General features: G+C 31.7%; 1 protein-coding gene across 4 annotated transcripts in view; it reads left to right on the forward strand.

The window, feature by feature from the left end:
* Positions 1-12,352, forward strand: part of LOC124422804 — a 23,037-nt gene extending 10,685 nt beyond the window's left edge. Inside the window, exons 1-5 of one of the 4 annotated variants that reach the window (XM_046959714.1) lie at positions 325-1,176; positions 1,282-1,420; positions 8,330-11,194; positions 11,282-11,567; positions 11,924-12,352. In XM_046959714.1, coding sequence (XP_046815670.1) covers positions 8,831-11,194; positions 11,282-11,567; positions 11,924-12,102 — 2,829 coding nt within the window. In that variant the 5' untranslated portion in view covers positions 325-1,176; positions 1,282-1,420; positions 8,330-8,830 and the 3' untranslated portion in view covers positions 12,103-12,352. Of the gene's footprint in view, positions 1-324; positions 1,421-7,803; positions 8,014-8,329; positions 11,195-11,281; positions 11,568-11,923 lie in introns of those variants that run through there. The other 3 variants (XM_046959713.1, XM_046959715.1, XM_046959712.1) reach the window with 3 other exon arrangements.
* The last annotated feature ends 3,536 nt before the right edge of the window (positions 12,353-15,888 follow it).

Consider the following 15,888-nt stretch of genomic DNA (forward strand, 5'->3'; position numbering starts at 1 on the left):
TTTTTCTAAGAAAATAAATCACGACAATTAGGTGACGATAGGATGATATGATATATATAATATATAACGATTAGTACGATGTATGTAATATCATACAGTCGCAATTAAGGTCTTATCTAGATTATTCGAATCGTAAGGAAAAGCGCGCGCTTTTATTTTAAATATGAGTTAACTTGTAAGAGAAACGAAAGAGGGAAGAAGAAGAAGAAGGGAGAAAGAAGGAGGAGGGGAGAAGAAGAAGAAGGAGGAGGAGGAGGAGAAGGAGAAGGAGGAGGAGAAAAAGAAGAAGAAACATATATATATACAAGAGACCCGAGAAGAGTGTGCGCTTAGATGGCAGCTATCAGTATTAACCCGGCCATCTCGGCGCTCGCGTACGAGGGAGCATTTATTTGCATTTGAAGTAATTTCGACAAAAAAGAAAAAAATAGAAATAAAAAACCATATATAATATTTAGAAATTCGAGACACGAGATTTGATCTTCTTAGAAGGTGGGAGTGGGGATGGGGGAGACAAAAAAAAGAATAAAATAGTTTGTGTGTTTAGCAAGTTCCCGCGTAAATTCAACATCGGTCATGTGATATCGCGAGAGACACGTCGTACTTATGTTTTGTTTTTTCGAGACTTTATGAAAGAGAGAGAGGAAGAGAGGGAGAGAGGGAGAGAGAGAGAGAGAGAGAGAGAGAGAGACGTAGAGAGACGTAAAGATAGAAAAATCGGAGATTAGAACATGGAACGTGAAACTCACGTGGTTGTTACAAGATATAAATAAAAATAAATGAGAAAGAAATAAGGAAAAAAAGAGTTCGAAATATTTTACAGAGAGGGACAAAAGAAAGGGAGGAAGAAAGAAAGAGAGAGAGAGGGGACAGAGAGGGGGAGAGAGAGAGATAGATTTGTGGAAGTTTAATCTTTTTATGAGTTGAGTGATAAGAAGAACCACGCGTGATGTTGCTGTTGATATGAAAAGTTCGAAGATCCATTTGAGATTCGACCGATTGATAGAACGTAAATAGAAACAAGATATTGCGATAGTTTTAATATAAAGGACGTGTTGTCCTTTGATTGTGTTAATCTCAAGAATTTCAAGAGCGACAAGAAATACACATGTATACACATACATGTATATGTGTATATATATGTATGTATAACATATACACACACATGGATATCGTGTAAATGAACTTTTATTTAACGATAACGTTACAGAACGGATTGTACGTTGCATTCATGTTTTCTACACGAGTGTAACATTGCTTATGAAATTTTTGATTCGGTAGATCGATCGTATTCGAAGTAATTCGAAGTTTCAATTCAAAGGAAAGAGGACGTTGGAAAGAAAAAAATTGTTGAGAGATCACTTCCACTTTTCTCTACCAATCTTTGGAATCAACTTTAATGACGTGTTTTATCGTTATGGTACGTCCTTTTTATTTTATTTTCTTTCCCATTTTTTTTTTTGATATTCCTATTGAGTTTTCGTATAAAAATCGTTTGATAGATCGTTGCTCCGGAACAATGATGAAAACACGAAAATAAATGCTCGTAAGTGATAATGAATTGAAACAGCTGTCGATTCGCTATCTCACTTATCAATAGTAATTAAACGATTTATTTCTAGACGATTAAGAGATTTCGTTTTTTTTTTGTTATTCGATAATAATCAAATACCAGGTTTATATATATATATATATATATATATATATATATATATATATATATATGTATATTTGGTATTATTAATATTATTCATTAATACCTACTATTTTGTACTTATTATTATTTATATATGTGTTTATATATATATGCACGTATATATGTATATATGTATGAATGTGTGTATATTTTATGAAAAAGCTAAATTTTCAAAGAAAATAAAATGAAAAGAAAAGCGTCATAATCTGAAACAACACTTCGTTTAGTATGGTTTCACATTGTCATTTTACCTGAAGAAATCCAATTGTAAGGGATTTACTTTCTTGACCCTTAAACTCTTTTCTTTGTTAGAAAGATATAGCTAAGACATATTTAAATACATATATATATATACATACTGTAAAGAATTTCGTTTTACATAGATACGATAATGTGAATTTTTAGTTACTGAAACTAATTAAGGCATTATTAAAACATCATGGCCGAGAAATGTGATGGAAATATGATAAAAAGGAATTATTGATTGTTTTTTCTTTCCGTATGAAAAAGTTACAAAAATTTACATGATTAATTCTGTTAACAATAAAACGAGAACAGTCACGTTCTGTTAATAATACAACGAGATCGATCACGTTTAAAAAATAAACAAAAAGAGAAAGAGAAAGAGAAAGAGAGAGAGAGAGAGAGAGAGAGAGAGAGAGAGAGAGAGAGAGAGAGAGAGAAAGAGAGAGAGAGAGAAAGAGAGAGAGCAAATGTTGTTTTAATTTTGTTGTTAAAACTAATAAAAAATAAGCACGTACAGAATTTTGAATTTGGTAAATAAAGCATGACAATGGTTGACGAAGCAAATGATAAAAATGATATCATTGAAGTGTCAAGAATATGTTTCGTTATGGATGGATAAACGAATGATTATCATTGGTGTGTCGAAACACGTAGTAAACCGTGGATCATTCGTTTTTTTCGAGATAACTAAGGTCCATAGTTTCCCGGTCAAACGTTATCCGACTTTCCGATAATAACCGAGCTGTCAGTTCTAAGGAGCCACGTGCTTTCTTTCTTTAAACGTTACGCGCCAAACTTTAATTCGAACTTACTGTTCGATTCTTCACGATGTATTTTCATCTACTTTCTTTATTTTTTTAATTTCTTATTCTTTTTTGTTGCTAGTTTTATTATAGGTAAAGTAATTCATTTTCGTATTTGCACATGTATATGCAAATTTATTCTGCATTATATACAAAAATTATTTAAAGTGTAAAATTATGTTAATCGTAATTATATGTAGTATTGTTTACTGCGTTGTTTATTGTTTTTTTAATTTCTATATTAAACACTTTTCTGAATGATCAATATTTGAATAAGAATTTTAATTCAATTATGAATGTAACCAGTGTAGAAAGCATTAGTTTTTGCATATAATAGATGGTGAACAATGAGTATAAAATTATAATTATTTCCTAACAATATTCGTTCCTATACAATTTATGCACATAAATATTATGTAATATGTATTAATTACATATATATGTATTCTTTTTTTGAAGATCATACTCGGAAAATAATAACAAATTAGTAAAAGTAATTTTATTATTAATTCGTATTATACATAATGAACGATTTGTTCCCATTGATGCACACGAGTAGAAATGTTTTTGATTGGAACTTTAGAATGGCCAAAGTTTCTAGTATTCGCCATCGTGATTCGTAGTAGTAACAAATCATAGATTTTCGATACGTTTAACGAAGAGAGTATGGTCTTAAGACGCGAAGTTCGACGAATTTACAGATTCTCCCTTTCACGCGAGAGAGGGAGAGTGGGAGGTGGGCCGAAGGCAGTGGAGGAGGAGAAAGAGGAATGAGAGGAAAGATGCGTGGTAGAAAGAGAATCGAAGAGATAAGTGAAACTCGAGAAAATTCAAATTGCAATGAGCGTTCAACGGAGCACGTAACTTTTAATGTTTTAAGTTTGTGCTTGTCAAGGATTCATCTGAGGTAATCTTATCGTCTTTTTGCGATTCAAGGACGAAATTTCATTTAACAATAATTTCATTGTCTATCTTATCAAAACCTCGTTTTGTGGATTATTCTTGATGGCACTTTAAGTGAGCACATATTACTTAGGTATTTCGATTAGAATCTTTCGATATCTTTCTTTCCATATATTTATATAACGTTCTTTACAACGTATAATACATTTTTTTGTCGTATTATGTATAAAAGTAAGAAGAAAAAAAATAATGATTGTTAGCTTGAGGATAAGCTCTTTTGTTTATACCAGGGATCACAGTTTTAACTACAAATGAACATTCTGTTATGTGTCTCGTTATTCGATCGTTTTCAAAATAATGATCAAAAATTTAATCACGTACATTGGGAATTATTGCGTCGTTATAAATTTTTGTAAAATGTAATTTTGTTCTTTTTTATGATAAAAATATTGTCGCTAGAATAATAGATATATATATTGTATATATCCATATATTAATATCTATATATATAAATATTAATATATGATATACTGAATAGAAAAAAAAGAAAATACAATAATTTTATAGTTAGGAATGAAAAGATTGATTTGTCATTCTTGTCTTTTATCGCTAATTTTAACCGACAGATCGAATGTAAACAATATTGAGAATCTGTTTCCTTTAACTTTTTCGATTTTACTCGTAGGAGGGACAACATTGTTGTGTTATCTTTAGAAGTTCTCTCGATAAGCGTTCGTACACCACAGCCCCTTTCAAAGGCGTCGATACTGTGAAAGTGATCACAATAGTGTTTATGATCTACCGATTGCATCGACTCCCTACAGTCGAAGGTCTTTTGTGTGTCTACTCTTGTTTCATTGCTTTCTTCGTCTATGTTCTCTTCTTTATTTTCATTTTATCGTACGTTGTTGAGACGTCGACACGTTGTCTGCTCAAACAATCAAACGTTCAATTATTGTACGATTGTTTCTGCCCTTCAATGACGATATCTTTGCGTAAGTTAATTAAAAATAAAGGGATAATTGTGCTGCGTTAGAAGAAGATAAAAATAGAATTGTAAATGATACAAAAACAAAAGATAAAGAAAAAAGAATGTAATTTTATATATACAATGACTGAATTTATTTATTTATGTAGATTTTGTCTTTAATATCTAATATTTTACAATAATTTGATATTTATTTATTTATTCAAGTTTTATAATTATTTTCGTTATTTAATCATTTTTCTTTCTTTCTTTTTTGTTTTTTGTTTTTTCTTTTTATTTTGTATATTTTATGGTATATATATATATATATATATATATATATATATATATATATATATATATAATATTTCAACATTCCTGCAGAGAATCCACTTAATTTATCTGCCTTTTCTACGTTAGACACGATAACAAAGGTACACATCCTCGAACATTGTTTTATATTAGCCAAAAGAAAGTAGGCCACCGGTTGTCCGTTTTAATGAAGCGGCCCACCCTTTTTCGTGAATTAAGCGCCGTGATTATTAATAAGGATTATGACACCTGGGCATGTTTTAGACGACGTCATTCAACAAAGCTGAAGGATTTTTTATTCTATTATATTTAACCCTTTATAATGGCATGTAACTTTGAAGTCGCATACTTAAATGTAATATATTAGATTGACAACTAAGTGATTGCAGATTTTAAATAAGAAGGAAAAATCAAAATTTTTTCTTAAAATATAACTTTATTCAATTAGGTACTGTTCGTTTTTCTTGTTTTTATTGTTCGATGATCTTTTGCCATCTTTCAGATAGTGTTATAATTACATGCTCATAAAACTTCTGATTTTTGCCAGCAAAAAACTGAATTAAATGTGATTTTATATTACCAGTGTCATAAAAATTTTACCATTTAAGGAATTTTGCATGGAATGAAATAAATGGTAATCTGAAGGCGCAAGGTCAAGGCTATATGATGGGTGTGACAACACACATCCGAACCTAGTTCCAATAATTTTTGGCGAGTGACCAAAGATGTGTGGAGTTTTGCATTATCATGCTAGAAAACAACACCCTTACGATTTGCCAATTCTGGCCGCTTTTCTTGAACTGCATCGCTCAATTTGGCGAGTTGTTGAACGTACACGTTTGAATTAATCGTTTGGTTTTTTGATAAAAGTTTAAAGTGCAGAATTCCTTTATAATCCTACCAAACTGACAGCATAATCTTTTTTTGGTGAATCTTAGTTTTTGATGTCGTCTGGGCTGGTTCATCTTGCATCAGCCACGATCTTTTCCGATTAGTGCTGTTATAAACTATTTACTTTTCGTCGCCAGTTATCAGTCGTTTCAAAAAAGGATCAATTTCGTTGCGTTTCAGAAGCGAATCCCAGATGCTAATGCGTTGCGTCAGGGTTTATAGTAGTTCATATACGAGGTTTTTAGTGTTCTTTTTTAAGTTCAAGTTATAATCAATATAATATAATAATAATATATACTGGGTGTTTAAAACATAGCGTTACAAATCTTTATCTCGAAAATAAAATATTTTTGGAGAAAAATTGTTGAGATAAGAGTTATTTGATATCAAGAAATATTATTGCTTCTATTTGAGTGGAAGATTTCAAAATCATTTCAAAGTTAATTTTAGTTTTTTTTTCTTTTTAATGGAAATCCACATTTTTTATAACGGCAACATATTCTGCGTAAAAAAACGAGTAACTTTTGTCTGAACTATTTTTTCATCTGGAAATGGAAAAAAACATAGGTTGTAGAGGATTAATAACTCTATTGAAAGTAAGGGATAGATGTCATTAAAAATGACAAGATATCAATTAAAATTCAACGAGTGGCTAGAAGAGAGATAGAGCGTGTTTGTACTGAGAAACGAAAAGTTGACGTGAAATGAATAGTGGTGTAATAAAATTTTTCAAAATTTAAATTTATTTAAAAAATAATTGAATCTTTTTTTTAAATAAATATTTTCTTTGGAAGATTTAATTTGTCTAATCTTTAAACTTTTAATATATGTATGTGGTTGCAAAATTAATATGTGCATTAATATATAGTTTTTAGTTAAATTTCGTAGAAAAACATTTGTAATAATGCAATTTTTTAGTTTTTTTCAATATTGGACAATATTTAACATTTTTTCGCTAAAATATTAGAATTTCTGTTTTTCTAGAATGTCAATGATTCTACTTCTTTTCTTTCTTTCTTTTTATTATTATTTTTTTTTTCTTTCATACGATCTTTGACATTTTAGCTCGGCTAAAAACATTCTTGGATAATATTCAGGGGTATTATGATAGATTTTAAATACATGAATACTAGGAAGAGCACGTAAATAAACTCGGAAGATTGGCGCAGGTGGGCAAAGACAACTATTATATCTTCGATATAAATGTATGTTGATTCTCGTTAAATATTGGCTCGACTTTGCTAGGTAACCTTAAAATATAACATTGCATCGCTTTTCTTCTTATATATGTATGTGTATGTATTTGTGTTTACATTCACACGTACAATTAATTGTTACCAAAAGCTACATTCAAAGAAAGATACGAAAGCTTTAGCGGAGATCAGATTTAGACCGTAAACGTATCTAAGTATCATCTTCTAATATGTTTTCTTGGCTAACTTTCAAAATCGCGGAAGATATCGTGTCGTTAAAGTTTGTGAATATTTAACGTTTTGATTTGTTTTTCGTTGGGATCTTTGAAATTTATTGAATTTTTCATTATTTAATTATTACAGAGAATATATTTAGAAAATATTAAGAAAGTAAAATAATATTAAGAAACAAATAAAAGCAATTAATTTTGTTATGCGAATTATATTAAGTAAAAAAATATATAAATACCTTTTTATTTATTTTTTTTTTAATTTATATTTATTTCCAAGAAAAAGAAAATAGAAAGACGATTTCGTAAGAGATAACGATCTCGATGAATACGGAAGGAAGAAGGAACAAGATGATGGTAGAAGAAGAAGAAGAAGACGAAACGCAGTGGGGGAGGAAGATATGGTCGTAGTGTATCTCAAGAGAGAACCACGTGACCACCGTGGCCAACGTTAAATCCTTAAATTGATAGCAACTCATACACAATGAACTTCATTTATAATCGCCGACTCTAACTCGAGCCAGCTACATCGACCGGTTACGAAATGTCAGAAGCGGATCTCGTCTCTGTTAGGCGTATCTCGCCGAGTTAAATCTCGGGAACACGAGCGATATTAGAAGGATTCTTAATCAAATATAGCAATATCGTTTATTTGTCATATTCGATATCAATTGAGAGTGAAATATTCAGTTTCACATGAAATCTTTCTAATAGAGCTTATGTTATAATTCACTTGATAGTTTGTTAAGAATTTAGATCAGACTAGTTGAATGTATTGAACGTTCGATATTCAATTTATGAACAATAATTATTTTAGAAATCACTTCTATCACTGTAGCAATAGAACATTTCAAAAATTTTTATTTCACATTTAAACTTATGTATATAATGTAAATGTGATCCTCTTTCTCTCTCTCTTTCTCTCTTTCTCTCTCTTTCTAACAAAAATTGCAAAATATCAAATACTAGAGTTTACTTTAATTCCTAGTGTTGAAATCGACTTACTAGGTCACACGACCAGCATATTTTTCTAATGAAGTAGATAGAAACATCCTGACTAGAAGATAATCGAAAGTTTTTTTTTCCAGAATACACCGTTAGAGCCGAATCAGTATCGTTCGCCGTATGGGTGCCTGGGTTGACGATTGTTTAGTGGAGGAGGAGGAGGTGGTCCTGATCAAGCAGCAGAAGCAAAAGCATCAACATAAACGGGGCCCATTAAGAAGGACTTGCCGAAATTTTGATCGAGTTTGCGATGGTGGCGGTGTGGTTACGGGCCAATTGCGTCCAGACATCATATTCTCATATTACGCTGCGTTCGCGTCCGCGTTGCTGTTGCCGTTACGTCGTCAGTTTACTAGGCAGTTATACGAGTGGCCGTGTTTACCATTATTTAAATCAAGGACGAAACTAAATCGGTTTTGAATTGAAAGTTCCGTGAAGTTTTCTACAAAATTTAAAACAATTAAACCTCATTGAGGAAAAGAAATCATATTCTCTTCTTCTTTTCTCTTATCATTCTTTTTAGATTCTCGTTGTGAGATTATAAGAAGGGAAATCACAAGAAGAAACATCGAAAGTGGGCTTTGATGTCATTCGACACAAAGTCAGATAAATTGCGTTTGAACGAAGAACGCTTCCTTCGTCGAACGGTGTTCGCCAATATGGCTGACTGGACCAAGTTCAAGGGCAAGAGAAATAGTCGAAAGAATGAACGAAATGGATCGATAGGTGAGAGAAACGATGGTTTTCCGAAGGAGTCTGGATCATTGGAGGGAAATGGAGTATTGGATTCGAATGATCGAAAGATTGTTATTGAGATTACTAATAGGACACCTTTCGAAATGGGTTTGGAAGAGACAGAAGAAAATACTGGAAGACAGAAAATGATGGAGGTTCTCTTAGAGGACACTTCCAAAGCTTTAAATAGGTATAAGGATAACAGCGAAGAGAAAAGACTCGTAGAGAATTATAGCGATCAGTGGTTAGAGCCTGGATCGAGAATACGACAAGAAGCGAAACAAGAGTTGACAGAAAGTATGAATAATTCACCAAAGAGACCAGGAAGTCTTTATAAAGATGACTCATTTAGTCCGCAAAAGTTGAAGAATGTTTTTAACGAGAGAAATTCGCTTTTTGGATCACCAACGAGGATCCCTCTCTCGTCGAAGAGTCACTCACTTACAGAGAAAAGTACGGAAAGACTCGTTAACGGTAAATCACCGAGAGAAGAAAAGCAACAACATCATGTTCAATTTAACAAGGATTCGAAAAAGCAATCACAACAACAAGAACAACAGCAACAGAATTTATCGGACGAGAGGCCACATCCGAGTCCTTCAATCTCTACTTCGACTACCAGTAGCTCTGAGGACAATTCGACTCTCGATCAATTTTGTGAAGCCAGACCACCAGACGGTGGTTGGGGTTGGGTCGTGGTTGCTGCTTCCTTTATGGTTAATCTCATAGCAGATGGCATCACTTTTTCATTCGGTGTCATTTACGTCGAGTTTCTTAATTATTTTGGAGAAGGCAAATCAAAGACTGCATGGATAGGTAGTCTTTTTATGGCAATGCCTTTGCTGTCTGGACCAGTAGCGAGTTTTCTAACGGACAGGTACGGTTGTCGGAGAGTCTCGATAGCTGGTAGTATATTAGCAACCGTAGGATTTATCGTGAGTTCATACGCAAATTCAATGGGGGTTCTAATTTTCACATTCGGAGTCGTTTCCGGTTTTGGATTATCTTTATGTTTCGTTGCGGCAGTCGTCATCGTCGCTTACTACTTCGACAAGAAGAGATCTTTCGCCACAGGATTGTCTGTCTGCGGCAGCGGCATTGGTACTTTTATCTTTGCACCTGTAACTCAGTATCTTCTTGCGGAATATGGTTGGAGAGGAACGATGTTGATACTAGCAGGTTTGTTTCTGAATTTGGCGGTATGTGGTTGTTTGATGAGAGATCTCGAGTGGACGACCACCATAACAAAGGCAAAAACTGAAGAGAGGAGAAAAAATCGTGAGAAAAAGAGATCGAGAATGCAAAGCTCCAGTGCTGATTCGTTTTCCGCAAGTAGTTCGGCAAATACAACAACTCAAACGCCTCACGGTGATACAAAAAGAAGTTTTGCTTCGGCGAATGCGATGATCATCGAGAATCTTCGCCTGCAAGAGGAAGGAGACGACGATAAGCTCTTCTCCAGTCTCGTCAGTTTGCCTACTTTCGTTAAAAACGGAGAGAAGGTTCCACTCGAGGTACTAGAGTTATTAAGTACTCGAAAGAATGTCTATAACGTCTTATTACAAAATTATCCGAATCTTTTGATATCTTCCAAGAGCTTCAGCGATTCCGGTGCTCTTCACGATCAAATAAGTATACCTTCGGCTAGATTCGTACCAACGCCCAGTCCATTAGCTGATCTTAAAGGCGAGGATCGGAAAGACAAAAGCTCGAAAAATGATGAGCAAGAACATGGAAGACAGACTGATGCCGCGTATCTTTGGTGGTTAAAAAAGATCAACTCCGATAGTCCTTTGCGCCGTTCAAGTACCATGGAACATCCACGAAGACTGCCCACAGCCTATCTCAAGGACATCAGGATGCACAGGCACAGTCTCACTTATAGAGGAGCCATGCTCAATATCAATAGGTATCGGTTGAGAGCCTCAAGCTGTCCAGATATTTACAGGAATTCGATGACCACGATAGCCAAAACGAAATTGGTCTGGTACGCCGGCCTTTGGGAGTTTTGGGATCTTATCGTTGATATGCTGGACTTTTCCCATTTTGCCGACTCACGATTCTTACTCTTTGCCATCAGTAACTTCCTCTTACACACTTGGTACGACGTACCTTATGTCTATCTCACAGATAATGCCATTGAGATGGGCTTCAGCGAAACCGACGCTTCCATTTTGATTTCGGTAATTGGTATCACCAACATGGGTGGCGAGGTAATCACAATAATTTGTTGTTCTTTTTATTTAAAATGAACAAGTACGAGAGTCATTTAATCGTTATTTCTTTTTCATTATTTTCAGATTATTCTAGGTTGGGCTGGTGATAGAGATTGGGCGAATGCTTCCATCGTCTATGCCGTGTGTATGTCACTTTGTGGTGCAGTCACGGCTATGATACCTATGGTGGTCAGCAATTATTATATGCTCTGCGCAATATCTGGTGCCTTTGGTCTCTTTATCTCGGCGAATTATAGTCTTACCAGCATCATTCTCGTCGAGCTAATCACAATCGAGAGATTTACCAATGCCTATGGACTTTTACTTCTTGTTCAGGGTGTCGCAAATCTCATGGGTCCACCGTTAGCTGGTAAAATATCCATTATTGATAACTTGCCCGTGTCAAATTCCTTCACTTGTTCCATTTGCTTGTTCCAAGTGAGTTCATGTACAGATTTAGGTATTAGATTATCAAAGTGGGTTGGTCAAAAAGGTTAGATACCATCGATTATTGGATCGTAATATACTTTGAAATTTGTTTACACAGATAGGAAACATTTTCAACGAAACACATCCACTTTTTCTCGTTAGACTCTTTTCAAAGTTCTACCTATTTACCCTTATTAAAAGACGACTAGGGTTAGATTATTTTTAACAACCCAGTCTGTGATTGAAATTTCGCGACTAGGGTCTTTGACCTTATCGATCCGTTCTTTATTCTTTCAGGGTGGTTATATGACATCACCGGATCGTATGATCTCTCCTTCTACTTGGCCGGCTTCTTCATTGCCGTAAGCGGGGCGTTGCTTTTGGTAACGCCGCTCATCGGCCTCTATCGAAAATTTAGGCCAGGCTTGAAGGAAGAGGTAGCTAACAAGGATTTCGCTGAAACGAATAATGTTTAAATTGTGACGTGATACATAACATTACAATACGAAAGATATTAAAAACAAAATGAACATAAAAAAAAATAATGGAGGAGGATGAGGTTAATGGAATTTATGGGAAAATTATCTTTCCAATTCAGGAATTGTAAATTTACGCGTAAAAAAAAGAGACATAAAAAAGAAAACACACATACTTTCTATGTATTTTGAAGATTTTTCTGACGGAGACGCGTACCGTCTATATATATATTATATAATATTAACTTTCGCGTTGCACGTTGCTTATTATTATTATTATTATTATTATTATTATTATTATTATTATTATTATTATTATTATTATTATTATTATTATTATTATTATTATTATTATTATTATTATCCCTATTATTATTATTATTTTTATTATTATTATTATTATCCCTATTATTATTATTATTATTATTATTATTATTATTATTATTATTATTATTATTATTATTATCATTATTATTATCATTATCATTATTATTATTATTATTATTATTATTGTTATTATTATTATTATTATTATTATTATTATTATTATTATTATTATTATTATTATTATTATTATTATTATTATTATTATTATTATTATTATTATTATTATTATTATTATTATTATTATTATTATTATTATTATTACTATTATTACTACTATTACTACTACTAATATTACTATTAATATTATTCCAGTCGAACGTTTTATGGTTCCTCCGTAGAAAATAGAGAGAGTAAGAGAAAAAAAAAGGAACAAGAAATAACGAAGTATCTTGTAGGTCCAAAGTCGGTCGATCAATATAAAAAAAAAAAAAAAAAAAAAAAAAAAAGGAAAAAAAAGAAAAAAAATAAGAAAAAAAAACCGTTTGAGACGGCTAATTTACAAATTCGACTTTTTCAAACTTTTAAATTGTTATTTGCATGTTTATCTCTCATAATGAATAAACAGAGAAAAAAAATAATAAAGAAAGAAAAGAAAAATAAAAAAGCAATCTATAGTCGATAATATGTAGTTAGATCCGTCGAGCTCATAAGAAGCATGTTCTCGTTAACGTTCACGTTACAATTATATCTGAGAGAATGATAGACTTATGAATTTTTTAAAGAAAACGATCGATTTGACGTTTACATATTGCTTGTTATATACGACAGAGAAGGATGAAGGATTATGGAAAAAAGAAAAAAGAAGAAAAAGAAAATAGAAAATAGAAAGAAAAAGAACAAATGAAATCAACATTATCGCAGATAATGTTCTGAGAGTCGTGATCCAAGGCCAAAGAATTTTGTCTCGTGATTGGATAATACATTTCAAAAGGCGACAATTGTGTAAGAACAAAGATTTAAAATTTACTATAGTCATATATAAGAGATAATTACAATAGAAATACGTACAAACTAGGAACACAGAAAGTTTGGCTGTAGTATGAATTTGTACAGCTCGTCGGAGATCTCTATAAGATTCGTTTAAACGTTTCTTACGAAAATAAAGAAAAGAAAGTTGTTTGGTATCGCGAGCATCGACAGCTATATGCAGTTTCGAATCTCAGGATATTAATTATTAGCATACTGCATTATATAAATTATATTACCTTATATTGTCCTACATTATTGTAACATTGCGTTGTATTACGTTACACATATACATATATATATATATATATATATATATATATATATATATATATATACTATATATGTACTATATATATATAGTGTACACATACACACACGTACATACGTAATATATAAGACACAAATACAAATACATACATAGGGGAGAATGGCAAATCGTTGGTGTCGAGGAATCAATTCACGAGGCACAGTATTCGACCTTGTTCCATTCATATTCCTTCATGATCGTTGTTAGATGTCTACTAGTGTTTATAGTTTCCTTCTTTTTCGTTCACACATGTTGCGTGACGTAATTTGACAAGTTATCCGGAGATAACGCCTTTTAGTTATTAGTGTGTGTATATTTGTGTGTGTGTACACATACACAGGTATATATATAATATATGCAGCATATAAATATATGCTATATATATAGTATATATATAATATATAATATATATATAATATATAATATATATATATATATAATATATATATATACATATATGTATATATATACATATATATATACGCTACATGAATAATTGCTACATGAATTTTTTCAATGCACTAAGCGGCATATCTTTTTTCTCTCTCTATCTTTTTCTCTTTCTTTTTTTTTCTTCATAGATTTATCATTCAAATGCATATGTATATCACTAACTAATTTACATAATTCTTGAGTATTCACGTAATTGTTTTGTATTCTTTTTCTTCACACTATATATCTAATCTCATTATTATTATCATCATTATCATCGTCATCGTCGTCTCATTAACATTATCATAATCATCAAAATGGCGTGTACTCGTAATTTAAAGAAGCGTTTGTAAATAATGGGATATGTATATATATATATACTGCTTTTCTGTGATGATGAATCAGTGGATTCAATGATGAGCATTGTGAACTATTCTACAAAAAAAAAACGGATAGCTTAGATTGTATAGCGTGTGAGTAAGTGAACGGATGAATGTATGCGTGCCCTTTAATCCGAAGGATCAACAACATCGTCTTACGCGGAGTATATAGTTTCACGTGGCCTTCGTATCAATTTAGAATTATTATCTCATATCTACTTTTCGCGGGTAGAATTGAAGAAGAAAAAAAAAAATAAATGAAAAATAAAGGGAAAAGAAAAAATCCGAAGTTTCACTTAAACGTATGTGGTATTCCGTTTTTTGAACGTATGTGTAATACATAAATACGTAGTGTTGGAATCGTATCGGTATTAATATATAATATCCGAGTTTGAACCATTCGCTGTGTTTACGGATACGAGTCGATCGGTGTGTTTTGTGATATTTAGCTAGAAAGATATATATACACACACACACACACACACACACATATATATATATATATATATAATGCAATATATATATATATAATGCAATATATATATATATATATATATATATATATATATATATATATATATATATATTGCGATAACTATACAATTAATTGCTACTATAGAGAAAATTCGATATAAATTTAAAACACTAGTAAGATAATTATGCGAATGTACGTACATACGTATATACACATATACATGGACAATCGAAATTTATTCAAAATGAATAGAATTGTTCTTGTTTGATTTTTATGTTAATTTTTTAATACATTATAATATTTCAAAGATCTTCGTTGTGTTATTTTGTTTTGATTTGTGAAAAAAAAGGAAGAATTTATTTTTTAATTAATATATTAATCAATTAATATTTTTCTTTGAAATCATTTTGATATATTTATATATCGATATATATATATATATATATATATATATATATATATACATACATACATACTTTCATTCTTGACAAAATTGATGTACTCGACGACTTTTTTTTTTATTAAAAATATTTATTAAATGAAAAATAGGTAATCATTAAGAAGTTTAACGCGTGCATTTAATTGTAAAGTTATCGTAAGGTTACTCGGAAAACTTTCTCGTCTGATTGTGCTAGAATGAAAGATATTTTAAAAAGTGCGTATGTTTATGCGTTATATGATTGCGCCAGTTTGCGCATGCGTAGCTTCGAGAAAGCGTATCTAGGAAACGTATATAAAGAAATATTTTATTATGAAAACAAAAATAATCACATTACGAATGTACGAAGGTGTACATGATAAGATCAATTTCGATCGATCGCGACGATCGATGACAC

The sequence above is a fragment of the Vespa crabro genome, chromosome 3, assembly GCF_910589235.1.
Source record: "Vespa crabro chromosome 3, iyVesCrab1.2, whole genome shotgun sequence".
Taxonomy (NCBI): domain Eukaryota; kingdom Metazoa; phylum Arthropoda; class Insecta; order Hymenoptera; family Vespidae; genus Vespa; species Vespa crabro.